Source organism: Antennarius striatus, chromosome 2 (assembly GCF_040054535.1).
Source record: "Antennarius striatus isolate MH-2024 chromosome 2, ASM4005453v1, whole genome shotgun sequence".
Lineage (NCBI taxonomy): Eukaryota > Metazoa > Chordata > Actinopteri > Lophiiformes > Antennariidae > Antennarius > Antennarius striatus.
In genome coordinates, this window is record NC_090777.1 from 21,043,163 (window position 1) to 21,071,096 (window position 27,934).

General features: G+C 40.5%; 3 protein-coding genes and 1 long non-coding RNA gene across 4 annotated transcripts; 3 read left to right on the forward strand and 1 right to left on the reverse strand.

Moving 5' to 3' along the window:
• Positions 1–1,645: 1,645 nt before the first annotated feature.
• On the forward strand, positions 1,646–3,558 carry hoxc12a (homeobox C12a). Its single transcript, XM_068341589.1, has 2 exons — positions 1,646–2,231; positions 3,320–3,558. Exons 1-2 carry the CDS (start codon positions 1,646–1,648, stop codon positions 3,556–3,558), a joined length of 825 nt encoding a protein of 274 aa, XP_068197690.1.
• Positions 3,559–14,297: 10,739 nt separating this feature from the next.
• On the forward strand, positions 14,298–17,495 carry hoxc11a (homeobox C11a). Its single transcript, XM_068335100.1, has 2 exons — positions 14,298–15,187; positions 16,518–17,495. The coding sequence occupies exons 1-2, from the start codon at positions 14,314–14,316 to the stop codon at positions 16,748–16,750; spliced, it is 1,107 nt and encodes a 368-aa protein (XP_068191201.1). The 5' UTR covers positions 14,298–14,313; the 3' UTR covers positions 16,751–17,495.
• A 3,417-nt stretch (positions 17,496–20,912) lies between these two features.
• Positions 20,913–24,674, reverse strand: LOC137608610 (uncharacterized). Its single transcript, XR_011038209.1, has 3 exons — positions 24,012–24,674; positions 23,084–23,144; positions 20,913–21,193 (listed from the first exon to the last, which is right to left on the reverse strand). It is a non-coding gene; the product is annotated as an uncharacterized lncRNA (long non-coding RNA).
• hoxc10a (homeobox C10a) lies at positions 24,535–27,521 on the forward strand. Its single transcript, XM_068335089.1, has 2 exons — positions 24,535–25,278; positions 27,234–27,521. The coding sequence occupies exons 1-2, from the start codon at positions 24,549–24,551 to the stop codon at positions 27,509–27,511; spliced, it is 1,008 nt and encodes a 335-aa protein (XP_068191190.1). The 5' UTR covers positions 24,535–24,548; the 3' UTR covers positions 27,512–27,521.
• Positions 27,522–27,934: the final 413 nt, after the last annotated feature.

Sequence of the window (27,934 nt, forward strand, 5' to 3'; positions counted from 1 at the left end):
AAAGCGGTCTTAGAATATACACATATTATTATTACACATATTATTTTGTGACTTGGGCTTGTGACTTGTGATCTTTCCCTTTTTAGCTGTTGTGAACTTTCATATTTATTTGTACATTTAGTCTTTTTAAAAATTGCCTCTCCTTATTTTGCTCGTTTAACTGGAACATTTGAGTTCAATATCAAGTTCAAAGCACCATATTTCTTCTTCGTGAACTTGAGTGGATTGACGGGTTAGACTTCTGCGCCCTTTTATATGTAGGCTTTTCTTTACTCCTTCTAAAAATAATCATGCAACCAAACTGTATTTTCTTGAAGTACAAAAACTTTTTAATCATTATAAAACGTACACTTTTTCTAATGATTAAAAAAGTTCATATATGAACTCCAAAAGTTGGCCACTCTCCCCCGACTATATGATATAGTCGGGGGAGAATGGCCAAGTTATGAATTAATAATGATAATTCTGATTACTGAAGATATTTAATGTATTTTATAGTGTAATATTCAAAGCTTTAAAGGAGGTGAAAGTTTGCTTGGATTTATTTCTCAATTAATGAGTAGTCTGTCGACATAGGAAAAAGAAAACACAAAAAGCCAGCAACAAACAAGGGCTTTATTCGTTTGGTTTGATAACCACATTGCATATTTGCACCAGCTGTTTGCAAAATGGAATCATGTGCAATTTGTGGCGAAGTCTTCTGCGGAAAAATTGGACTTTGGGGATCTCTCTAAAGAAAGCATTTTCTAAGAAAAAAATTGTGTTTTTTTACTAAAAGGCGTAACTGCCTACAGTATGACATAACAGACTTGTTTGTGGTCCTCAGAGCTGAATCTACAAATCAACTAATTAGCGAGAGATAAAGTAGAGACAGTCTCGGCTGCTTGATTCAGTTAAGTGTCCTCTGATATCTTGTAAAACTCATATAAAAGAATTGTGAGTGGTCTAACAATCCCACCAGAGTTTGGCTGCAAACGTTTATTGGAGGTATCTGTTAAAGTTGCTCATGTGAGGTGTACTAGAGAATATTAGTCTATGTGAAATATACCCTCTTAAAGTAACATTGTAGAATATCGTCCTCTTTTAGAGAGTCAGTGGCTTCAACCTGCTGACCCCGTTACTGTAAATATGAGGAGAGTGCGGCAATGAGCATCAGTCTTTTCTTAAAACAAGCTTGTAAAATAGGGACATCACAGCTTTATGTGACACGGAATTCAACCATAATTTGCTAGAAAACAAGATGTCATATGCACCCTCTCCTTCAAGAAAATTGTTTTCGCAAGGAATAGCATTAAAAAACTTTTGCCAGCTTATAAAGACATTAAACGAGGCCATGGACAGTTCCACAAGTGTAAAAGGAGAAGCAGCCCTGCACTCCTTTTGGACTCAGCATGACTCGAGTGAAGAAAAACAAGATTCTACATTTTAATAAAAGGTTTATAGTATTTTTAAAAAGCATATAAACCTCTAATACAGAAGTTAATGCTTTGTTTTGTCTGTGAAGCACCGAGTGGGTGGTACCGTGTGTAGCAGGACTTTGCTTGGCCACGTGGTTTGGAGATGTCCAATCAGGCGCCCCTCCAGGTTTAACTATGTTAAATGTCAGATTGCAATAAACTAGAAGCTGTTGGTCGGGCCCGCGGAAATGGGCGAGCATAATCTCCTTAATCCAGGGTTTGTGGGACCTTTGGTAAACATCCACACTGGAGACACGTTTTACTTTCCGAATTTTAGAGCCTCGGGGGGACAACTGGCGGGGCTGCCGTCTCTCTCCTACCCGAGAAGGGACAATGTTTGCTCCCTCCCGTGGAATCCTTCGGAGCCGTGCAATGGATACTCTCAATCCTACTTTAGCAGCCCCGTGTCTATTAACCCCTCTTTCAATAGATCGTGTGAAATAACCAGACCAGAAGACGGTAAATGTTATTATAACAACGGCAACGGGAACAGAGAGACATGTTCAGGTGGCAGCAGCCTGAAACGGGAGGATAGGGCGAGAGACTCATCATCATTGACATCCGATCTCGGGATGCACACTGGAATTGGCAGCAATGTCGCCTTTTCCAAATATGAATACGGGACCGAACAGCTAACGCAAGACCCACCATCCTGTCAGTCGATGGAGTCCGACTCTAGCTCCTCTCTGCTCAACGAAGGCAAGCCTTCATCCAGCGACGCACAGACCCTGGTGTCACCGGGAAACCAATCAAGTAACATAGCCGCAGGCGGAGGTGAGTGTTTCTTTTCTTTTTTTAAATCATTCTGAAACCGTTATTTAAAACGTTTACGCATGGGCTACCATTGAAATAACACGCAGGCAGCAGTGGTTGTTATATTGATGAACAACTTGCAGCTCGCTTTAGCCTGCAGGGGACTTGCGTGGTGCGTAAACGCCGCTAGGGGTTGCCCTAAAATACCTCAGTCGCCATGTGGCGTCCACAGTTACAGAGAATCTCTCCGAGCTGCGTCGTCATCCAGGTTTTTCAGTGATAAAGCAGCTCTGACATTTCATTCCCATGCCAGTTTTCGAGTGGTTAGTTTTGGAATCTCGTTGCACTTTGTGAAAACAAATTAGGCAGTAATTAAAATAAGCGAGCCGATTTGGATGACTGCATCTAATAGAGACGGAGTTTTCATTTTAATGACTCGTAAACAGAATTAATATCTGTCACCGTGCGCTCAAGACTCGTTTAATATGCTCCGAAACTGGCAAATAAGTAGGGGTATTTGTAAGCACGTCTTAATTATCACAGTAATGCTACTTTAACTGCAACAATAAAACTTGTGACAAAAACCCGCTGTTACAGGAGGTCCCTGTGGAGGCAGGGTGGGGGTGGGGGAATGGGGGTAGGGGTGGGGTGAAAATTGGGAAAGAATCGTGATTGATATATCGGAACCTGGGGGTGCAGAGATTTAACTAGAGGTCAGATATGATCGGGTGTCGTCCACATAGAGAACCAACCATTTGATTATTTTTGGTGTGTGTGCGTGTGTGTGTGTGTGTGTGTGTGTGTGTGTGTGTGTGTGTGTGTGTGTGTGTGTGTGTGTGTGTGTGTGTGTGTGTGTGTGTGTGTGTGTGTGTGAGAGAGAGATTTTTGACAAACCACAAAACTCACCTGGAATCTGGTAGCATTGTTCTTTTGTCTCCAGGATAAATAGTAATTGTTCTATTAAACCCATTTAGTCTATACGACAGGCCAGTTACCTCTAAGCTTGCCTGGGACGACTGAAGCCCCTGAGGGCTCATAACCTTGGAGATGACCGTGATTTTGCCCCTGTGATGACTAACGCCATGCATGCCATTCTCCCTCTCCTCCAGGTGCCCCGTGGTACCCGATGCACACCCGGACCAGAAAGAAGCGCAAACCTTATTCCAAACTGCAGCTAGCTGAGCTAGAAGGTGAATTCATGATGAACGAGTTCATCACCAGACAGCGGCGGAGGGAGCTCTCCGACCGTCTGAACCTCAGCGACCAACAAGTCAAGATCTGGTTCCAGAACCGCAGGATGAAGAAGAAGAGACTCATGCTGAGGGAGCAAGCTCTGGCCTACTTTTAGAGATGCGGCAGAAGGTGAATCGATAGGCAGTAAAAGCCAAGCCTTCTATACTCCCTTAGGTATCCTTTCAATGCATGTACTCATCTAGCCATTTTTAACGTTGCAGGCAATTATTGAAATATTTTTTATGGGGTTTATTTTTTCCCCTCACACGTGCGGCCTACACATGATAAAAAAGTCAAAACTATTTTCAACCTGTCGAGACTGCCTTCATGTTTGGTGTAATCGCACAAAAAAAATGTGGAAATGTTTTGTTGTTGTTGTTTTTAGGTGGGTTTTTTTTAGGGGGGGGGGTTGCTGATTTTTCAAGAAATCGGTACACGCCCTAAATTTAAACCACGTGAAATATTTATATATATTTTTAAATCTATCTATCTAGATGAGTCATAATGACAGCACCTCTGTTGTTCCTGTATAATGGGTCTAAAATGAGGTGGGGAGGGAGAGAGGGGGGCCAGCTGGTAAACTCACAAAATAGACCTCAAAATAAGAGTGAAGTCAGAGACAGGGACTGGTAGAGGCTGGATCCACATCCTCCCATTCATTGACGGTATAAACTGATCTAGAAAAATCGAACTCCATAAATACCTCCTGCTTCAGATGAAGGAAGATGATCGTATCTCCTTTCTTTAGTCGACTATTCACCGCGCGTTCTTGGCACGTTCACGGTCACGGGCAGGAAGTCTGGGCGTCTGCAGGAGAGGAAGACTGCAGCCTATAATCCATATCGATCCCGTGAAGACTCCGCGTTGAAAAATAATTTGCTGTGACGATGTGCTAACGAGTTTCTAAGGGTATTTTCTTAATTTTATGACCGCTCAACTTGTCAACAACAACCATAGAAGCCTCTGTGAGTTTATTGTTTGTAGCTGAGAGAGATGACCTTTTAAACACGGTTTTGAGCTGCTATTTAAAGTTCAAGTCCAGATTGTACCAGGTAAAAACTGTATTCTGCAGTAAATAATATTCACCACTACAAAAACATTTGTATACCAACTTGGTAAAAATGTTTAAGTTCTTTTTTTTTTTTCTTTATCTGAAAGAGCATTTAAGAAAATTGTGTTCCCAAATGGAAGTACATAAGTAGAAATGTAGGAAAGTTACTCATAGGCCTGTTTGTGCTCCCGTCATTCGGGGAGAATGCGGTAAATCATTTTGTCGTGTATAACGAGTAAGCTATAGCAGTGAAAATGTATTTGCAGCATGTTGTTGATGTGAAATTGCTTTAAATAATTTTGGGGGACACTTGACTTTTTATACATTTTGTCTGAGCAAATTCAAAGCAAACAACTAAAAGACATTTTGAAACAAACTCCAACTTCTTTTATTATTATTATTATTATTATTATTATTATTATTATTATTATTATTATTATTATGAGAAAGAACAGAGGGCCTTCCAGGCCTGATTGATGTTATTTCTCCCCGTACTCAGTGTTGTCCCTAACCTTATCTTGTACTCGTGTATAACTTTGTAAAATGAAATGTCACATGTTACTATATACATCCTATTTGAGGATCTCCTATCGCTATGTAATAGTGCTTTATTTTGTTGATCGTCTTGTACAATATCGCATTCCATATGGTTGTGAAGTTGGAAATGTATTATTGTATTATACTGCCAAGAATGGACTTTAAGAAATGATATTTCAGACACGCTACCACCCGACATTTAAAAAAAAAACCAACAACCCTGTTTCTGTGTAATAGTTGTTCGTTTTATCGTTCTTATATTTCGTCACTCATTGCATTCCTTTCCTTCTATGCGCTTGTAAGGATTGCTACGTTGTCTTGTTAAAGTAATAATAATATGAATGTATATGCGTAAAGTCTTCAATAAACAGAATATTGAAACGTTTATTGGTGTTACCTGAGTTTGTCCCATGAAGGGTTGCTTCTTGAATCTTCTGCTTCCTTGGGGTTTTCTGCCTGCTGGATTATTTTATTATAGATGTGACCTCTAACACAACTTAAAAATCCATGTGCGCGCGGTTCTTTACTCCTGCGTATTGGAGTGCAACATTTGGAAGCATTTGAGGGGTGTAATGTTGGCACATAATTGTTCATGCTGTGAACTATAATCAATAGGAGCCCACACAGGTTGGCCCTGCTTTAGTATGGCCGCTCAGAGACGATAGGTATAACTATGAGAGCTTTCCTTGCAAAATGGCGGCTAGACGCATATTCTATATCCCATTTTACATCCATTAATACTCATAATTTTGCAGCCGGCTGCAACAGTCAGCCACCACGTTATTTTAGATATAGAACACCTTTCATTTTAATTTTTGGAGTTTTGCAGGTTCCCTTTATATTCAACTTCATCAATTTCTGATGATTAACGCACATAAATAGCTCAGGAGTTATAGGGTTATACCCCTGAGCTTCATACACTCCAGCCTTCACCTTAAAGTCTTATTATCTGCTATGCATTGAAGATTTAAATACTAATAATAAAGAGAATATAAATATTCGTACACAAGAAAAATACATGTGAATTACATTTTTATTTTTTTTGTGAGATGTGAAAGGTAAAAATACTGGTGCGTAAATGAGAACAGCAAAGATAAATGCATTTATTAATATAAAAATATAAACATATAAAAAAATTAACTAAATCAGAAATTCAGGAGTAAAACAGACACTTAACCGAAAGTGCGTGTATTCTGTGTTACACTGATCAATAGTGGAAGACAGCGGGCCGTGATAAACTTTCTAAAACACAGGAACCCTTAGGGAATGGGGGTGAGTCTGAACACCCATGTTAGGTGTGTGCCTGTTGTGAGGTGATTCAGTGCTCTGGTATGAATGAAGAGGGCGTGGTGTTTTGTTCCCACATTGAGGTGAGAAGGAAATGTTATATTAATATATAAACACAGATCGTGTCACAAATCATGATGGTATCCTTATCAAATAGCACAAACCTTAAAAAGACACATGAACATCACTGCAATAATCTCATACTCAGAATATCATATCCACAAAGCTCTCCCTACTGGTAGAAAAGTGTAAAGCAATGCAGTGTTATGCAGAGTTCTTGATCAGCTTAATTCCTCCAGTTTCAGTGATCTACCTGTTCAGGGCTGGTCCTGTGCGTTACAGGATAATTTTCCTAATTTATTCGTCACTTTGCAAATATATATAAGATTATTATTGCTCATTATTGAACTATCAGCTTGCATTTCAAGTATCAATCACATAGCTTTAAATGTGTGTAGCTTCGACTCTTACACACAAAGCCTCTGAAATTTGGGTCCATTCACCTCAAACTCCCACTTTACTCCAAATGCTTTCATTTGTTTGCATCAGCTTAATGCGTCATGGTTCTCAACATATATAGATTCAAGTGCTGCTGGAAAACCTAAGAAAATTGTGAAATTCCTATATACCTGTATTGTCTTTGGGTATACAGGAAATATAGTCAAACACAGGCTGGATGTCCAGTGTGTGGATTTGGGTTCTGAAACGTGTACAGTACATTTTCACTTTTCGTTAAGGAGATTTGATCCTCTCAGTTGGATACCCGCCTGGAATTTTCGCATGTTTTTCAGAGGATGTTCATGTGTTTATGCAGGTGTAATGTTTTCATATTCACCCTATGGCCACTGATGACAGCCTCCATACGCCCTTCTATGTTTTAAATCAAAGGGACGCACATGAAAAGCACGACAGTGTACCAAGTGTTTGCTGCAGTGTGATAATAACAAAGACGGTGAAGTAATGGTGTATGCCTGTATAGGATCTGCTCATCAAGAGGACATCATTCATAACAACTCCAGTCTTTTTCGCCTATCAAACGCGCCGTTGACCATGAAGAGAGATAAAATATCTTATGTTTTGTTTTGTTGCTTTGATAAACGATTTAGATGAGAATAATAAATGCAAAAATGCGCCAGGATGCCTCAGATTGTCCGGTGGAATCTCAGCTATACTGTCTGTGGCAATATTATTAAGAAAACTTCAGAAAGATGTCGGTAGGTCTTGTTCGTTAGTGCGCTTTTTTAAAACACAAACATAATCAGATGTAATAATCTAACGATTATATGTTTTTGCTTTATACCCATCTGGTGTGGTGGGAAAAGGGCAATAGGGACTGGATATTATTAAGTTAAATGATTTTTCATGCAAACGGATCATCGTTATGTGAATTAAAACAAATTCGATCCGATCCCGCAACAGGGAGGGGGGGAAAAAAGACAATTTGTTAATTCAGAAGGAAACTGGTTTAAGCACTGGGGGAGCAGACGTGAATCAGATGTGTTACTAAGATGAAATGATGTGAGCAGAGGTTTGTGTCTGCGGGCTAGTGAAGTGATTACTGTAGAAACCCTAGACATTATTTGTTGTGCAATAACGTGTGCCTTTGCGCAGTGCCTCGATTTCTGAACATGCAGAGGCAACTTGAACTTTAAACCAGGATCTGTTGGTGCCTTGTGTGCAGACATGCCTGCGCCTATTCGTTCCTGCATGTTCCATCCATAATTTAATTCATCCTTGTAACGAACATGTCTGTGGAGATTCTCGCCCCTCCACGTCACGGTAAACATCTTGGTGAATTAATCCCAAGTGGGTTTGTAGGAACTGGACAATCTGCAACGTTTTTAGGGGCTGCAACCTCCTGCAAAATCACTAAAGATAGCATGTAGTTTGACCCCATATGGAACAGCTTGGTTTGCATTTGCAGAAATCACAACATATGAGAGGGAGAAAGGAAGGAAAGTTGTCGTCATTCTACGGAAGCCCGACTTATTCAGATTGTAAAACATGATGAAATCTCATTTGGCTCCGTGGGCCTTTACAATGGGTCTTTCACTGCTCTTGAACACTTTTGACTTTGAGACTGACTAAATCTGTTTATGGCGGCCTGTCTCCGTTTCCCAAAGGTCACCGAGCTGCTCAGTGCCCTTCGCAGAGAACTTGTGTGGCATGTAGTCTGCATCCCCCGCCACCCCTCTGCCGTTTATGGTACGAAGCTGGCCGGAGAAATAGAAAACAGTGTTATTCCTACTGAAGTGTGAGGTGTGTGTGTGTGTGTGTGGGGGGGGGGGTGTCGAGTCAGTGTGTGTGACTGAGAGTGCAGGGAGAGTGTGTCAATGTGATAAGAGAAAGAGAAGATAGGTAGAACGGTTCACATGAAAGATCTATATCGTTTCGCTCCTTTCAGAACTCTTATATATTATTATTGATTTTGACATGATTTGAAACGAGTTCTTTATGGCCTATGTTTTCTAAAATGTGCTATCTTATCAATTTGTTTTTCAGTGCATCCCACGTTCAACATCCCTTAATGTGGTGGAGTAAGGTTTCATTGCTGCCTTGGAACAACCTGAATGCTTTAGAACAGCTGCCTCTAATGGCAAGAAATGAGAGACATCTTTCGATTTCAAAATTAATAGAAAATTAAATTGCATTTCTCTATCCAATCATTTTTTTTAATACTTTTTTTTTTTTTGCTTGTTCTTTTCCGCTTCATAGTTTGCGTGTTTTGAAACGCGCAATTACCTAGTGACAGTGTATGGAGCGTGGATGGAATCTGTGAGTGTCCACAGTGATATTTAGCTTTTATTCTATGTTTGTATTTATGTCGCTCAGCGCAAACAGGTATAAGTGGGTCTTTGATGGTGTTTCACACACAAGATAATTTACTCGAATGTTTCGTATGGGGGGAGGATTGTCCTTAGGGCAAAGCTTAGGCCACAACACACTCAGTGAAGGTCAAGTATGCATAGAACTGCACCACCGGCGGTACCTGCACTAAAAATATTCTACAAGCTGGGAATATTCTCTTTTCTTTTTTTTTTGTTGGCCAGTCTAAAACTGACCATCATCAGTTCGGATGATTGTTATGAGCTCTTTCTATCGCAGCGCCGTTTCCTGGATGTGTTTAGAGGACCTGCCTCTGTATTTGAAACCTTTAAAAATCTAAGTTAAACAAACATTTCAACGATTTTATAATCTGGTGCGTAAACATTCCATTGAACATATAGATCAAATCCTGTGCGTGTCCCAGGTAAAATAAAACGTGAAAAAAAACCCTGTCGTGTGCGTTTCTTCTAATTCAAAATACACACTTTATGCGCAGTTAATTTTTACCTCTAAAAGTCTCTAACGCAAACTGGTGTTATTAAATGTCAGATTTTTAATGATTATACAATCATTAATGTGTTATTTTATTTTCTACAAGAGTTTTCTGTTTTATTATTGCTCGGTAGAACACCGCTGCAACCAAAGTCAGAGTTTATGTGGTTGCAGGTGGAAAATCAGACGGAGAACGGGATCATTGTTGAAAAATAAGTAGAATACAGCATATGAAAGCCAAAAGTCAATCAAACAATTGGATAACTGCTAGTTTACTTTTGCTATCTTGTGCACAACTTGTAAAAAAACAAAACAAAACCACACACACACACACACACACACACACACCAAAAACTAACTTCATTCAGTTTGTGATCCAGTCTGATCTGCTTTTAAAATCTTTCACATTTTATCCCTTTTATAATTTTACTACTTTCAAATATATATAGACCTTTGAAATAGTTAAACTGACCGCGCCTAAAAATATCTTTCAAATTTCCAATGCAGTCTGTCACATTTAGTGCGTGTGTTAGGCCAAACCCTTAAGACCTTTGGACACATAAAACCCTCTTTATTTAACGTTTAGTAATTGCATTAAGACTAAAGCTACAGCCTGGCAGAAAAAATAAATAAATTAAATTAAATTAAATACCAAATCCATGCTTATTTTTAAATTCGAAGAATTCGCTCAATGGTGGACGCACTTCAGAATTGGTTTTTCCCCTCCTCAAGGCTGTTCCAGATTTCCGTTGTTATTGGGAGATTTCTAGGGATCTGAAATCATTTAATAGCCTCCTTCTAATAAAAAAAGGTAACACGTTGCTGTGAAAGCTTTATATCCTGGTGGTTGAAAGAGAAATACACTCTGGAGATTGCTAACAGCAGCACACATCCTTATCTTGTTGGCTAGGCCATTGTTGTCACCACAAACGCTTCACGCTATGGTGCATTCAGTGGGACCTCAGTAAAAAAAAAAGAAAAAGACAGAAAAAAGGAAAGGGGGTCTTAAGTGTTGCTTGAAACTGTTCACAGCTCATACAGCCAAGTTTAACTACCCGACTTACATCCAATTAAAGTTATCTGGGCCATGGGGGGACAGTAATATGATTACAAAGGCTTCCCACACTTCGCCTTGACTCCAAATAAGTGCGCATTGTGCGCGTCTGTCTGTCTTTTGGGCTGCCTTGAGTGTTGTTTCATTTGGCGCAGGATTTATCGTCTAGATCCAAAACAATATTTAGGAGCGCCAGTTTCAAACAGTCTCTTAAACAAGAGCTTGACACCTAGGTTAACCATTATAATTATGGTGCTAGGTACAAATAGATAACTTAAATTCCACAGAAGACGTCGTAAAGTTGGTGCTGCACCAGAGATATTTAAGCGACGAACGGCAAATGTTTTTGTCAGTTTTGTCCTCGGGTACATTCGACTGAACATTTTGAGCGTTACTTAAAAATACCTCCTGCGTTTGTTTGCATTATTAGTTGACTCGATGTGATCGGTTTCGCGATACAATAAGTGGGGGCCTGGAAACTCCTATACAAACCGTGTGCGTGCAAACTCTGCATATACATAGCCTGCTGCTTTGGTGCAACCGAATAAAACTTTCCTGGGTCCTACTGCTAGTGGAATAGTCGTCCATGCAGGGAATTAAACACATTATAAACCTTATTCTTTGACTGATGGCCCGAGCGAAACAAAACGAAGATAGACAGTGTTTAAACCACTGGAATGCGATTTATTCACAATAGATTAATGTGGACTAGTCATATTTGACCACATCATGACAAATACAGACTTAGTACGAAGGATGATTCCTCGTTTTCAACTCTCAAGTCGCTTCTGTGCAGCATGTAGCCTCTGGAACCTCCGTTCTTCCGCTGTCTTATTGAGAAGTTCTCGCTTTGGAATTTTTATTAGTGCATTTTTTATTGTCATCTATTAATACCATCACATTACGTATTAATATTGCACTAATACGCATCATTGAAAATGTAATGAAGAGGGGTGACTTGACAATATTGTTTTGGACTGTGCGTCGGTTCTATTTTTACCCGCAGGAATCAATACTATTCCTTTATTTATTGCTCTGTAACATCTTTTTATATTTTATAGTTTACATTAGGCCTGCAAAAAAAAGTTTTGACCGAAAAAAACAACAGAAATTCAACTTTATATTCAATATATGCGTTTTAATTTTACGGTAATAATAATAACGCATGTATTTATTGTATTTCATTCTTTAAAATGAGCAATGATGATTTGATGTTCGAAGTATTTTTACTCTTATGCAATAGCAGAACACTAATGCTGAATCATGCGTCGAGTTCTGTGTCGACAACAATTACAAATGCGGTTTCTCAATCACATCAATTTCATTAAGGAAAAAAGTTAACTTCTAAATTCTTGTGGGTTTTTTTCCCCGTGCAGGTTGTAATTTTATTATTTGGATGGATTTCAAACACTGAAGCTAACACATTCAGTTGTAGATTTAATAAATATACAGTCGAGCATTAGTTGCTGAAAATGCACTGTTGTTGTGTCTTTTTTTAAAGTTGCATCATATCAACTAACTGCAACCCAAATTCCTCTCATTCTCAAATGGTTTTGTATAGAACAAAGGCCTTTAGCGTTACCACAGACATTCTGAGTTTTATGGTGGACGTAGAGAGGATTTTAGTGGTCAAATTCAAGTGCTGTGTCTGGACAGCTGTCTGCTTTCTTTGTACTTGGATGCAGGATGCATCATGTGAGGCAACCTTTTGTCTGTAGGGTAGTAAACAAGCTAATGCCAATGCCACCTTTTTTTCCCCACAAATACCCCTGCATTGGACTCTCAGTTCCAGCGCTGAGATCTGATGATGATGCTGTTTTTGTTCTTGCTGGTAGAAATCACCAAAGACGCTAACTTTATTTTCAATTATTTGAAAACAACACACATGTCCCATAAGTGACTGTGATTGTGTTATTGGTATATTGGATAATAATTCAAGAGCCTTTTGCAACATTTAGGACCTAGTCTAATCATAAACAATGGCCCATCATATTTATTTCACCTTGTGATAGTATCAGTCTATAAAGGTTCGAAGTGGGCCTCAATAGCACAATTAAAAGTTTACAATATCGCAGGGAAGCGCACACAGGCGCATCTTTTCTCTAAACCATTCATTTATTACAGTTTATTAAAAAAGATGGAAGGATATGTCTGTTTTAGCAGACAACCACAGATAAATGTTGCCATTCCAGTGGGAAATGAAATGATCATTGCAGCCCGGAACATCAGCTATGGGAGTTATTTAATTTTAGAGGGAGAACCAGGATATTCATCCCGCTTGGTCAATAGGCCCCACTCTGAGTGGCCTCTTACAGGAAGACTAATTGTTGCATCGCTCTATAGCTTATAACCCAAACCTTTTAATTTGATCGACTAGCGAGTCCAAGGAGACACTGTATCCCAACATATCAATGAGCATTTGCAGAGAAGAGCTTGCACACTTGATGTCATTAACCACTCCAACGTGGAAGAATACGGAATCCAAAAATTTGAGGAGAAACGTTTTCAGAATTAAAAATTGGCATCATAAGTCGCTTTTTTCTCACAATGAGAGACGCAAAGTTCAAAGGTTGTTTACTACTACAGGAGCTCCATCATCCTTGAATTGCGCGGCGGTCCTCTGTGGACATTGTCATGGTCCAAAGTCAAAGGGACTAAGAGTTGGCCGACACTGACACGCAGTGCGCTCTGCAATTCATATCCAGTGGTTCAGGTTCATTACAGTCGACAACTAGTTGATGCGGTGGTGTCCATTTAGTAAAATAAATTAAATGAAAATTGAACAATCAATAACCTCGTTGTTGCAGTGTGTGCAGCAGATTCGTGCTGCTGCTGTGAAAGAAAATCATATAACTGTTCAGAAACAAGTCTCCACGCATATTCAGGAAAACAAGGGCTCATTGATTTGCAGACGAACACGAGTCATTCACTTCGGAATGTTAAAGTTTTATTAAATAGTGAAACGACACATGGAACAGCGTTTTAAACGACCCATACCTTATTTGGGCCACACACTCATTACTGACCTAATGCGCATTCCTAATGCTGATCTGTTGGGCTGCTGGATCCCAATTCCTCATTCTATTATTCAAATATGACAACAACCAGACCATCGGTATTTCGTGATAGGAATAGTAGTTAGTATGTAATGCTTTATAACAGTACTTAATAATCTACAATATATATAATATTAGAACAACAGTTTGCGCTAATAATAATGGGTAGAATCTTATATGTAAAACTCGATAATACTATGAAATACATGTAAGTGAAAGCAAACAGGAGTTTGTGCTGCGCCTGTTTAAGGATCTGTGGCTGTTTAGCCAACCTACCACCAGCCCATAAACAAACACACACACACACACACACACACACACACACACACACACACACACACACACACACACACACACACACACACACACACACACACACACACACACACACACACACACACACACACACACACATACAGCACATATCTCAGTAATTGTCATAAGCATGCAAACAGGAATCTGTTGCTGGTTTCGCTGTGCCGGTGGTGTTTGAGAAATGTTCTCTTGAACCTGGGATATCTTACCTAACCAACCACTCCTACACATGCAACTCTTCCAAATTGATATATGACAATATCTACTTTCGATCACGTGTCTGCGGGGCGACTTAGACGGATTGCGCGTCATCTCGCCTTCCCAAATTTTCCCCTTCTGCTGCAGCTCGTATCCAAAACATCTATCTATAGACGGAGTACCGTAGAGAGAAAGATGTTTAACTCGGTGAATTTGGGGAACTTCTGCTCACAGACGCGTAAAGACAGGACATCCGAGTTTGGGGACAGAACGGGCTGCGCGTCCAACATCTACCTCCCTAGCTGCACCTACTACGTCCCCGAGTTTTCTGCGGTCTCTTCGTTTCTTCCACAGGCCCCGTCCCGGCAAATCAGCTACCCTTATTCCACAAATCTGTCTCAAGTACAGCCGGTACGCGAAGTTTCATACGGCTTGGACCCAGCGAGTAAATGGCACCACAGAAGCAATTACGCATCGTGCTACTCGGGAGAAGATCTGGTGCATAGAGACTGTCTTCCTCCATCCACCATGACAGAAATGCTTATGAAGAACGAAAGTGTATACAGCCACCACCACCACCATCACACCCATCCGGGCTCCAATCATCCTTCCACAGGTTTTTACTCCGGTGTGGGGAAAAACAACGTCCTCCCTCAAGGTTTCGACCGCTTTTTCGAGAGCGCGTACTGCAGCAGCACGGACAATCAGTCAGACAATTGTTTACAAAAGGGCGAGGGGGGAAAGCAGGAAAGCGAGTCCCAGCAGCAGCAGGATCAGCAGCAGAGACAGCAGTCCACAGCCTCTGGAGCCGGAGCTCCGGAGCAGGAAAAAGACGGAGACGACGAGGAGGAACACACAAATTCAGGCTCCTGCACGTCTTCCTCCGCAACAACCAAGGACGGCAACGCCAGCAAAAGCAACCACTCCAGTAGGTATACCGACGCTGTAAAATGGGGGAAGGTTAAGGGGACCAGCCCGGTGTTTGTCGGTCAGATTTTATGTGGAGTTTTATAAGCATTCAAAGGATTTTATTATAACCCTACAAAGCTCTTTCTTGCAACGAGAAGAATTTTTACGATGGGAAAGCGCTTTGGAAAAAAAAAGGGATGTTATACACAGACGCCTCGATGGTGAGAGTCTGTGAATTTTTTTAAGAGAGAGCTATTGTGACAAATGTTAACTTTGATCATGAACTTGCGTGGGGGCATTTTAAGAGATTTTCTTGTAGGGTTGTCGAGAGTAAAAACCAATTGAGCAGAACATTGCTTTTGGCGTCTTGTGAATTTTCTTTTTAGCACTGGTTTGCTCGCAAACGACATCTTGCGCAGAATATTACACACTTTACGGTTAATGACAGTAGCCGTCTATCTATCTATCTATCTATCTATCTATCTATCTATCTATCTATCTATCTATCTATCTATCTATCTATCTATCTATCTATCTATCTATCTATCTATCTATCTATCTATCTATCTATCTATCTATCTATCTATCTATCTATCTATCCATCCATCCATCCATCCATCCATCCATCTATCTATCCACCCATCTATGTTATTTCCTTAAAAATAATCTAAAATTCGTAGCTTTTCTGATATTTTCTGCTGCTTTGCATGCAGTCTGACATCAGTGTTAACTTGAGGGCTATGGCTATGAAATGTCTGTTATTATAACACACAGGTCCTCGTGGTGTTGAGCCTTGTTCACATTATATTTTCCCAGCAAAGCTGCAGGTACAAGACAGCTGAGGATGACTTTTGCCCCTATCGCAGAAAAAAAAACCCATAAAAGAATATATTTCCCATGTCACCTGTTTGATAAGACGTTATAAGACCACAGTGGTCAGCCCAGGCTGTTACAGACATTTCAAGTCAATGCCAAAAGACAGTGTAAATAGTTAGTTCAGCCCCAGAGGAATGTGACGCACAGAATGTGCCCAAATACTTCTCTTGTTTTATTTTCGTATAGCAGATAAACACGTTCTTAGATGTTGTAAATTGATATTTTTCGCTCCAAGGGATTTGATTATTTACAACCTATATATAAGACAACATATATGTTATGAATATTTATATTAAGAATCTTTATGGCGGGTTAATCTGGTTCAGCAGCTAATATTCGTCATGGTTATTGACTGAAAAGTTATTACTAATACAACAAAACGATTTTTTTTAAACATCTTTTGGTACTGTCAAATTATCTTAGGTAGTCTGTGTTTTTGGCTATTTATCAATATAATTTTATTTTTTTTCCAGGCACCCCTCGTACAAGGAAGAAGAGGTGTCCTTATTCCAAGTTTCAGATTCGGGAGCTGGAGCGGGAATTCTTCTTTAACGTTTACATCAACAAAGAAAAAAGGCTTCAGCTCTCCCGAATGTTAAACCTCACCGACCGTCAGGTTAAAATTTGGTTTCAGAATAGAAGAATGAAAGAGAAGAAGCTGAGCAGGGATCGCCTCCAGTACTTCTCTGGAAACCCCTTATTGTGAGCAGAAAGTGTCACAGCGTTGGTCAGTGACATTAAGGCCTACTCTAATTGTAATCATGGGCATAAACCACATTCGAAAGGAGCCCATCCCACCAACGGTGCAATGTTAAAGTGGACAGTGGGAGTCGTGGGCCTGCACGGGATAAAGTCGCCATTTTCTTATTGCCCTGCGGGCGGCGGTGAATTTCTAGCTGATCTCCAGGAAGGTCTACATGGTCAGAATAATCATTTATGCTGTTCTTGATAATGTCCTCTATTTATCACGATTCCCCCATTGTGTTTATTATATTGTTCATATCTAAACATATTTGTTGTTAAAATGTCAAATGTAACAATTTGAACCATTGTTGCGTGCATAGCCCCCCCTCCCCCCTCTGGTCTGTGTATATACCATATCATTCTCTAATTATTTCTCGACCAGTATGAACAAAGTTTAGCAAATGTATAGGCTACATTTTTTCGCCATTCAGAACTGTGACGTCCAATCTGTGAAAGTATTACCCCCACCCTGTACAGAGTAGCCTATATGCAATGGGTATTCGTAAATGTAAATAGGCGTATATTGAATTTCCTTTCCCCTATCCCTGCTGCTATTTTTTAGTATACTGCCCATCCAACTTTAACAGCTTTAATGCCAACACTCGTTAAATTATTTGCTTGAAACATTGGTGCTTTGGATTCCAGAGGAGGAAAAGATTGTTGGCTTGTGTATCATTAATATAATACATATAAAATAAACAGAAACATATAGGCAAATCTCAACGGCTTTGTGCTTTTTGTGTTGTCTTTGCACCTTTGCCAGTGCGCATTTATTTTTCACAGGCGCAGTATTCTCTTAATCCTCATTAGGTGGATTTTAGAGGTAGAATTTAAGAAGTAGAATTTTATAAACTGATGGTGTGCAAGGACGATATAGCACAGTTTTAACATGTCGGTGTTGTTCAGGACATTTTGCTGTGGAGCTTCGAAGGATCCAAAATTAGGTGATTTCCGTGTTTGGATTTTGGGAAGCGTTTCAAACAAAGATAGAGTCTAGATCTTACAAATGTAGGAAAGAGTGGAATGATAAGGTCTTTTAGTGGCCACTAAATGGAATCCCTACTCTTGTAGTCTAGACACTGCCATAAAGACAGAGGCACTAAATGGCTATTTTTTTCCTCTTAATTGCACCGTCTGTTCGGGGGGAATGGCCTTCACTTCCGCAGTAAATAGTAAACAAGCAAGACTGGACGTCCGATAGGAGAGGAAAAAAACTTGCCAAGAGGTTTCGACATGAACTCGGTCTTTGCAGTCTGCAACGTCAAACCAAGCCCCGACCCCCTTAGCGCGCAGCCGTCATGTCCACCACCTCCACCGTGAACGCTGGAAATCCGCGGCGAATCCGGTCTCTGCAGAGTAGAGCTTCCTAACGACATGTAAGTTTCATTTTGATATACTTTGACTTATTCTAACATCTTACGCAGGTTGCTAATGTTTTATATATTTTATATTTGTCTGAGCTGATCGCTCGTTTACACGTTTCAACATGTAAATAAATAGTTGTTGACTAATTGGACCACGTGTTGAGAGTTAAAAGATGAGACAGCAACGGGAGATGAAATTATACTTGGCAGGCTCCATGTGTATGTGTGCGCGCCCGTATGTGTGTGTGTGTGTGTGTGTGTGTGTTTGTGTGTGTGTGTGAGAGAGAGAGAGCATGTGCGTTCTCGTGCACCCCAACATATGTACATGATGATTGCACATGTGCATTAACTACAATTTATAATTAAATGTAGTCTTTGAACTTCAATAATGTCAAGGCCTTCACCTTTAACCTGCTGCAATAAAGTGGAATCAAGGAGCCCCTTTAGCCCGGAAATGTGTGCCGCGGCGGAGCGGGCCAATGAGAGAGAGTGGGAACACAAAGTGGAATGTGTACAGAGACCAACTTTGACCCCTCGCATTAAACTACAGCAGGTAACTTTGCCAGCTTTAGCACGCCCAGTAAATACACTTTATTGTCCTTGTAAAATGTGTACGTTTTCACGCATGAGACCTTTGAAACAATGTTGATATAAACTTTATGCCCATATCTATATCATCTAAAACCTCCCCCAAAAAAACAAACAAACAAGAGTGTATGTGTGTGTGTGTGTGTGTGTGTGTGCGTGCGTGCGCGTGTGTGTGCATCATTAACTCCTGATTATATCTACTCTTCTTCTTCATGGACAAAATATAGTTTGCAGTGCGCGCTCACCCACACAGACCCACACACAGTGCTTAGTCAGAGTGGGTTCTAATTGTGACAGAGGTTAAAAAGTTTTTTTTGTCAGGGCTTAAATCACTTGAATGTCAGTGAAGAAAAAAAAGGTATTTTTCTTAGTCACTCCGTATTTGTCAGTGTGAGCTCAGGAAGGGCAGGGGTTGATCTAACAAAGGAAAGGCGATGCTGGCTGGCGGAGATCAAGGCTGAAGGAGCTCCTCTCTCGCCACACCCACCAACCTTGGCCCTGGGACTGTGACGTGGGTAATTTGTTAGTTTCTCCAACACACAACGTCACTAACAGCCTTCTGTAAGTGTTGCGCATCAACCACACGGGGGCAAGGATCCTCCTGGTATAGAGACAGGATTGCCTCATCTGGATTTCTCAAATGGACGCCCCGTTATCAGACGGGCATCCCTCCGCCACGTCTCAGTCCGGCTGTGCGTATCGGTCATGTGGCGCAGGAAAGTGGCGGCAGATTAAAACAGGAGGGGAGAAGATATGATGGATTCATTAAATCGTAATTAATGAATTAATTACCAGGCACATAAAATCTGAGGAATTTGGTTAAGCTTTTTTTTTTTCCAATCCAGTTTTTCGATCTTTTGGTCTATTTTTTTATTTTTATTTGGGGGATGCATGTAGTCTATAAATAAAGAGTGATACACGAGGAATAGATCTAAGCTTGTATTTTTACTAAATGCTGGATCCTATCCTTTTCCCGTCGACTGGTCGATATAAGTATAGTGATTTTATATAAATATACGGAAAAGGAGTTCATTATTTAGGCCTGCGGAATAAGATTAAACGTATTTTTACTTTATCACAATATTAAACGGGTAACGAATAATTAGGGTAAAGTGTTCTACAAGATATTTTACTTGTCTCATTTACATGTTGTCACGGATTTAATGTTAAATAGTCATTTATTATAATTTGTTAATTATTTTGTGTTTCTTTGCGGAATAAATTTGGTTGTTTTTTTATTTTTTTTTTCAGTTTCCTTCTCTGCAGTAATCAGTGGGTTATAGGCTATTGAATGCATTATACTGCATTGTACTACTCGCATCTCACCACCTATCCACTTCTATGGGGCCATAAAACAGTTCGACGCTGTAAAACGAGCTCCAGTTATTTGCTGCAACCAAATAACTTTCAAAACGCTTGAATTTACATTAGCGCATTTGTGGGACCTTTGTTTATTGTTATCACCAAGATGTAATTTATGGGAAGTTTTACGTTGGATATAGCGGCTGGTTTCTATTCGTTGTGGTCGTCGGTGGTAATAATTTCGACATAATACTTTCATTCTAGTTCCCACTTTTAATTAATAACTTACATGATTCTGACACCGTAAATTCTAGCGTACATTCACTGCACAGCAGCATGAAGGAGGACACAAAGCAGAACCTTCTCACATCCAAATGGAAAGATATTTCAACGTAGCTGCCAAGAGGAAATTAGTCTCAGTGTCAACTGATTTGTGCAATAAGGAAACCCGATCTAATGCCTCCTGTCTCCAACTATTCAACACCCATACCTGTTTATAATATAAATACAGCCTCCTAGTTTCCTATCAAATAAATGAAAATTTAATGACCTTGGTAAAATACAGCCGGAGTCGACTCCGTGTGGGTTGTGTGTTACCGACCAAGGAAAAAAGGTTTAGTGCGTAAAAACTTTTTTTTCCCCGAGTGCAGTTCCATTCATCCTGCACTCCAGCATGGGAGCTTTATCTTTACCTTGGTGATAGTACAGAGTTGTTGGTATGCACGTAAAAAAAAAAAAAGAAGTTTCCAAAAGAGGAAGGTTTTATAAGATTGTACGTTTGTTTTTCTTTTTTTCTGTGACAAATCGAAGGAGTATAAATTTGTAAGAGAATGCACATATCTATGAAAACAGATGCATGTCATATGAAAATCTTGTTGTTCTTCATCAGCATTTATTATAAAGAAAATAATAAAATATTCTTTGTGTGCAACACAGTATTTCTGATTCAGTTGCTGTCAGCTTCCCGATCGGTTGGAACACGTTCAAATCAGCGAACAATGACATTGCATGGAGTAACAGACCAGCTCTCAAACTATAGTGATACTAAATCCATCACAGATCAGGTTTATTTCCACGCTGCTCCTTGTGAAACATCGACGCAGTCTTTCTGTGGGCCTGTCTCCGACTGTCTTGTGGCCGAACTCTCAGGTCTGCAGCAAAAAAATAAATAAAAGATATGTGACATTTAGAGAAATTTACTGCTCCTGCTAACATTTCAGGTAAATGACATCATAATAGATGGGCTGCTGCATCGTGAGTTCTTTTGGGTCATAACTCCGGTTCTGCGACATCTTTTCTGTCTGCCTTAATTTAAAGCTGCTCCTTCAAATTTTGCGCTATTATGTGCGTGGCATTTTGTGTTGGGCTGCGTGGAAGTTATCCTCGAGATTAAGTGTGAAAGTATCATATATGAGAGGGGTGTGTGTGTGTGTGTGTGTGTGTGTGTGTGTGTGTGTGTGTGTGTGTGTGTGTGTGTGTGTGTGTGTGTGTGTGTGTGTGTGTGTGTGTGTGTGTGCACTGTATACGTGTGCAAGCATATGGTGTTAAACAAAAGTAATTCTCTATAGGCGAATTATTAATAGATTTATTTATTTGATTTCTTTTTATTTATACACATTTTTATTCACAGGCTTCCTGCTAGAAGCTTCGAACTGCAGTGAACCGATTGGGATGAAAAGCTTCAATGCTTCATGGGGCTTCATCTGGCCATTACTAACTATATATGTCTCAGTTGTGTGAATTTGTGAGCTGTGCTGTGTGGTTAATCGTCTGTGCGCCTCCACCGTACAGATTGTGTGAGAGGAATAAATAAAGATGTAATATATATTAATGAGCATCGCTGTGATTCTGACATCTTTCTGTGGAAAAAAAAGGGTCATTTTTAGGAATTACACTAATTCCATGACCAAGTGAAACATTTGCAACAGACATTATTTTCATGTTTAAAATAGTCCGTTCCATTTCCCTACAATGGATTTACATTAACTTGCATGTCATTGTTTTGCAGCAGCATTACAAGACAAATTCTTCAGCCTGGGCTGTATAGGTGTAAACTCGCTTGTCAGTGTAAACGTTTCTGATTTCTGATCCTCAATTAGCCTAATAGCAGATAAAAGCCACATATATATCTGAATAGGCAGGTTTCCCGTCCAACATTTAACGATCTGTGCCTTTGATTGATCTCAGTTGTTTAATAAATGTACAGAATAAAAGTGGATAGCAGTTATTTTGAATATTTATTCTACTTATATTCAGATGCAGTCAGCTGACCGTTCGTGCACAAACGCAGACGCGTCGGTGGTTGCATCTTGCCCTTGTCTTTGATAATGAGTCTGAACTGAACGCACAGACAGACGCAGGCGTGTGCGCGTCTGGATATAACCAACCTGGATGACGCGAGCACGCCCGCGTGCACGCAAACGCGCACGTCCACGCAGACGTGAGTAACGAGCACAGCGAGCATTCTGAAGCGGCCAAACTCATTTCCGTGTGTGTGTGGAGGTCTGAGCTGATTGAGATGTGTTTGGATCGCTGACGAGATGACAAAGTCATTTTTTGCTTACATCACTTCAATTATTTAAATAGGCAGATCAAACGGCTGAGTCTGACTAAATTACAAAATCAGTTTAAAAAAATAAAAATAACTGTTGAAGTTTATTCAATTCCTATAACAATAAGTTTCGTTTTTTGATGATGATTAACCAGCAGCATTATGACATTATTAAGTATAATTCTTTCTGATTTATTTGGACCGGAGGAATGTAGTGAAGTGTCGTGAAGTGACTGCAGCACAGAAAACATGGACGTAAACATTCGACACAAAAAAATTCCACAGGAAAAATAATGACATGTGAGACAGAAACAAACTAGAGTGTTTTAACATTAATACTCACACAGATAATATATTACAGCAACATGTAGACCATACTGTCTGTAATGCGTAATCTATAATCCTTTTTTTATTTAGTTATTTGTAGACATGTTTTCATGAGGAACGGGATGTTCTCTTGTTTTTCACAATAGCAGGCCCACCTTATTACCTCAGTATGATGAGGTGGTTTCGGCTGTGTCACAGTACGTCGTTGTTTTCGACTAAGATTTCTGAAATAAATAAAAAAATACAAAACGTAATGATCTTCATAAATGTAAACTCTAGCAACAAAGCAGGGTGGAAAATTGAAATAGGATAAAATTAAATTACAATTTGTTTTATTAAATAAAGCACATATCTGCATCATTTCCTGCAGATTATGTTGACACCAGTTAATTCCCATTCCAGCTTGTGTGGCCCACATCCCATCTACTTAAACCAGGAGTATGTTTATTCAGATTTCTACCGTGTTAAACGACATTTACAGAAATAAGACAGAATCCGAATCGAATAGAGGATTCTCCACAAAAGCCCAGACATGCAGTCATTTCTTTATTTGGTTGTACGATGCGTTTTGTGAACAACATGTAAAAGAAGAAACATTACGCGTTACGCAGTGCTTTAAAGTCGTCCTTTATATCTCAACATTGAATAATAAAAACCCTTCAAGGCCCATGAACCGTCTTGCATACCAATTCCATATTCTGGAGATTATTTAGAGTCCATCGAACAGCCAAATGCGTCATGAGTCAGTCTAGTCTTAATTAATTAGTTTATACATTTGTCATTTTAACGAGTGTTCTTGCATTATTGGTGAAGTCAAATCAAGAAACATTTCAATTAAATACCACGAAATTCAAAACAAAACAAGCAGACAGAATAAAGGGTTTTCGTGATAAATGCATGGAATGTGTTACAGTAAACACAGAAAAGAGAAAACAATCTTAACTTTAGCAGCAACTTTAAGGCTCAATAGCTTTAAGGCTTCATGTCGTAAAAGGTTCAAACCCGCCGTTTGACGGCTTTTCGGATGAAGTTCATTGAAAAATCTGCTCGTCTCCACTGAAATTTTTCCACCACACACCTGTGTACCTTACCTCTTCCTAAATCGGTAGCAACAATTGCATAAAAACGATGAAAACAAACAAAAAATAAACGTGACTTTGTTGAATGAAGAATCCACGATGGGTTCATCCCCGCAGCGCTGGAGCCAAGAAGAATACATCACTCACTGATCACATTAGTTGCTTTTGAATAGTAGAAAGTAAACTGAATTAGAATGCACTAAAGCCACGGTAAGAAGTGCATTCAAAAATCCCTGCTGCTCCTCGGCCGTCCTTTGTTCCTTCTGGTGCGGGCCCTGCTGTCCTGACCAGCTGTGGCCACTAGGTGACGCTCTTGCTCCACCAAAAAGCCTCCTTGCTTCCCAACTTGACCGTCCTGACGTCACGTCGGTCTGGAGCATCAAGGCCACTTCCACGTCGCTATTGGTCTGAAAATCACATGACATGTCTCCCGGCATCCATAATTATGTTGGTGATATTTTTGCACCCCCTTCCAAAAGATGTCAGCATCATACTGTCCTTACGCTCCTAGAGAGACCCCGTAGTCCAGTCCAGTGGGTCACACCACTTATGCAAATGAAAATGTCATGTCCGAATAACATTACGCCTGGTAGCTTCCTGATGGATTCTTTAATGGGAGGATCATCTTCCTTCAGGGATGACAGTTATTCCAGCAACCCTAGAATGTACATCCACACAGCTGCAGACTACGGATACTCTGTGATGAGGAACGGTGGGAAGGTTCGACCATCTTCACTCTCCAAAACAGACGAGGTTCCAGGCGGTTTTCAGCTGAGCGGCTTCCAGGATGCGCCCTACCTGTCTACACATCTGTCCGCATGGACTCCAGGCTCCAAAGCCAGTAGACTCGAACAACCTGTTGCTCAGTATTTACAACCCTGTCCGTATCCAGCGGGTAACGTCAAAGAGGAGGCGTTTTGTTGCCTCTATCAGGATCAGGAAGGCGGCAATAAGGGGAAACAGACAACAGAGGCGGTGTCTTACATCCGGCTGGGCGACAATAACTCCAGGCCTGAGCAACCCGCAGCCTCGTCCAGGCGCCGTATCCAGGTGTTCAACGGGGGGAGGCCTCAACAGGACGACCAGCATTTCCCCTCCAGCTTCTCCCTGACCCACTTATCGACATCTGCTGAGTCAGCTTCAGAATCCACAAAAAGTTGCTCCACATCTGCGCAGGAGACGGAGAGAGAGTTCCCAAAGAAAGATGAGAGTCAGAGCAGGAAGGACGAGAAGGCCAGGAGTGACAGCTGCTCAGAAAACTCAGACGAGGAGTGTAAAGGTATGAAAGCCTCATACCCCACCCTCCTCCTTCCCCCACAAGGATCCTAACACACACACACACACGCACACACACACACACACACACACACACACACACACACACACACACACACACACACACACACACACACACACACACACACACACACACACACACACACACACACACAGCATTTGTGTCTGTGTTCGTATAATTTGTGTTGCGCCACGGCCCACTAGCGCAGTTACGTTTTGTAAGAGTCACGTGGTCTTTATGAGAATTTGCCAGCACAGCAGGGGTTGTGGTGCCCGTGGCATTTAACACCTTTCCATAAATGCGAGATGGGTAGTTTTCATTGATATATACTCTCTCTCTCTCTCTTCCCCTTCTCCCTTGCGCTCTCTCTCTCTCTCTCTCTTTCTCACTCTCTCCCTCTTTCTCTCTCGCTTACACACTCACACACACACTGTTTCCGTTTCTCCTCTTCTCTTTCTTACGTGGCTCATTTGCAGTGTGAGACCTAACCGGTTTTAAGCTGCATCGTTGCACCCCGAAATTCAAATACAAAGCGAACATAAAACCGGTGCGCTTTGCTGTGTAGTCCAGTCTCATTGGAGACTGTGGGTTCTTACTGTTACATTTCAAAGTCGTTATTTCCACATACATTTGCCTATAACTCAATTTATTATAACACAGTATAATACAGGCATTTGTACTACGTATTTTACGGTGATAATCCGAGTCTGGGCATATTTATATATGTTTTCTATTGTATAAAATAATGTCATCCTGATTTGAATAAAACAGAACTAAAACATGGTGTATTTAAAATAGTTCAAATCAACTGTTTAAAATAAATTTACATTTTTTAAATTGATCATAAAAAACATTTAATAAGAATAATTGTTGCCGTTATTATTATTGTCATTATCTTAATTAATTTGGGCACTCTAATCTGCACGTCCCTCTGCAATTTTTTTCATCTTATATTTGTTGTGTTATTTATGGATTTAGCAGCTAATGGTGACCGAGAAGCTCTTGTAATTTTATTCTAATTTAATTGAAGGAGGCGTTTCTTTGTTGCTGTGTTCATGTGTGTGTTAACATGTCCCTGTGCTTGTGTGTCGTGTTCACCCCTCACTACTGGATTAAATGTTTTTGTAATTATTTAAATGCGGGCCACACACTGAGCATTCACATTAAGATAATTATTACAGTAACCCGCATGTCGTTAGTTGGTGTGTGTGTGAGTGTGTGTGTGTGTGTGTGTGTGTGTGTGTGTGTGTGTGTGTGTGTGTGTGTGTGTGTGTGTGTGTGTGTGTGTGTGTGTGTGTGTGTGTGTGTGTGTGTGTGTGTCTGCGTGTGTTCGTGTGGCAGAAGCTTTATTCCCCAGAGCCCACAACCTAATCAAGAAATTAGTTTAACTGGATGTGCGGCAGTGTGATTTGCGCTGCCATCCCAGACATGTCTTCTCTCTTTGTCTTTATTTTGTTTTCTACATCTACTATTATGCTACGGAGACTCTTTTCGATTCGGAATGATTCTTCGAATTTTTTTTATTTTTTTTTTGCATTTGGCTCCGGTGTGCAGAGGTAATAAACTTTTATGGGAGTCTGAGGTCCAACATAGACAAAAGAAGTGCTTACACCCTAGTTTGATTTGATCTAATTATAGCCCCGCTGTACATCATACACAAAAGCAATTTGCGAGCAGTAGGAGTTGTAGCAGAAGGTGGGTTCCTTCATTTTTGTTGAAGGAAGAGACGAAGAGGGTCCACGACGAGGTAAAGCTCCTTTATCACACACTAATTTTTATTCAGATTAACGATGTTGCACGTGTATTTAAATATGGGTGTGTTCCTTCCATTCATTGCATTGATGGATGTTATAAAGGTGCATATGATCTCTGCGCAACTCCGGTTTTTTTTTTTCTCATCACAATTGCTCATTGTTGTCCTTCTCTTTCCCTGGTAGATGAATTATCCGTGGAAAAGACAACTGGAAATTGGTTGAACGCCAAAAGTGGAAGGAAGAAACGGTGTCCTTACACAAAGCACCAGACGCTGGAGCTGGAGAAGGAGTTCTTGTTCAACATGTATCTTTCTCGGGAGCGCCGCCTGGAGATCAGTCGGAGTATCAACCTGACCGACAGACAGGTCAAGATCTGGTTCCAGAACCGACGCATGAAGCTCAAGAAGCTGAACAGGGAGAACCGAGAGAGGGAGCGGAGTGGCGCTTATAACTATTCGTGATATTTTTTAAACCCGCATCAACATTCACACACACACACACACACACACACACACACACACACACACACACACACACACACACACACACACACACACACACACACACACACACACACACACACACACACACACACATACATATGCATTAGGCACTACATCCGGACCGATCATCCATGTGTCATCTTATAACGCATTTAATTATCATTTATCAAATTCTTTTTACGCACACACACCCACCCACACGCGCACCCACACACACACACACACACACACACACACACACACACACACACACACACACACACACACACACACACACACACACACACACACGCAGTGCCTTCCTCTATGAACTATAAAACGCAGCGACCTGCAGACTAGACTTGGTTTCCAGGTGAACGTTGGAACAGTGAGAGGTTATTA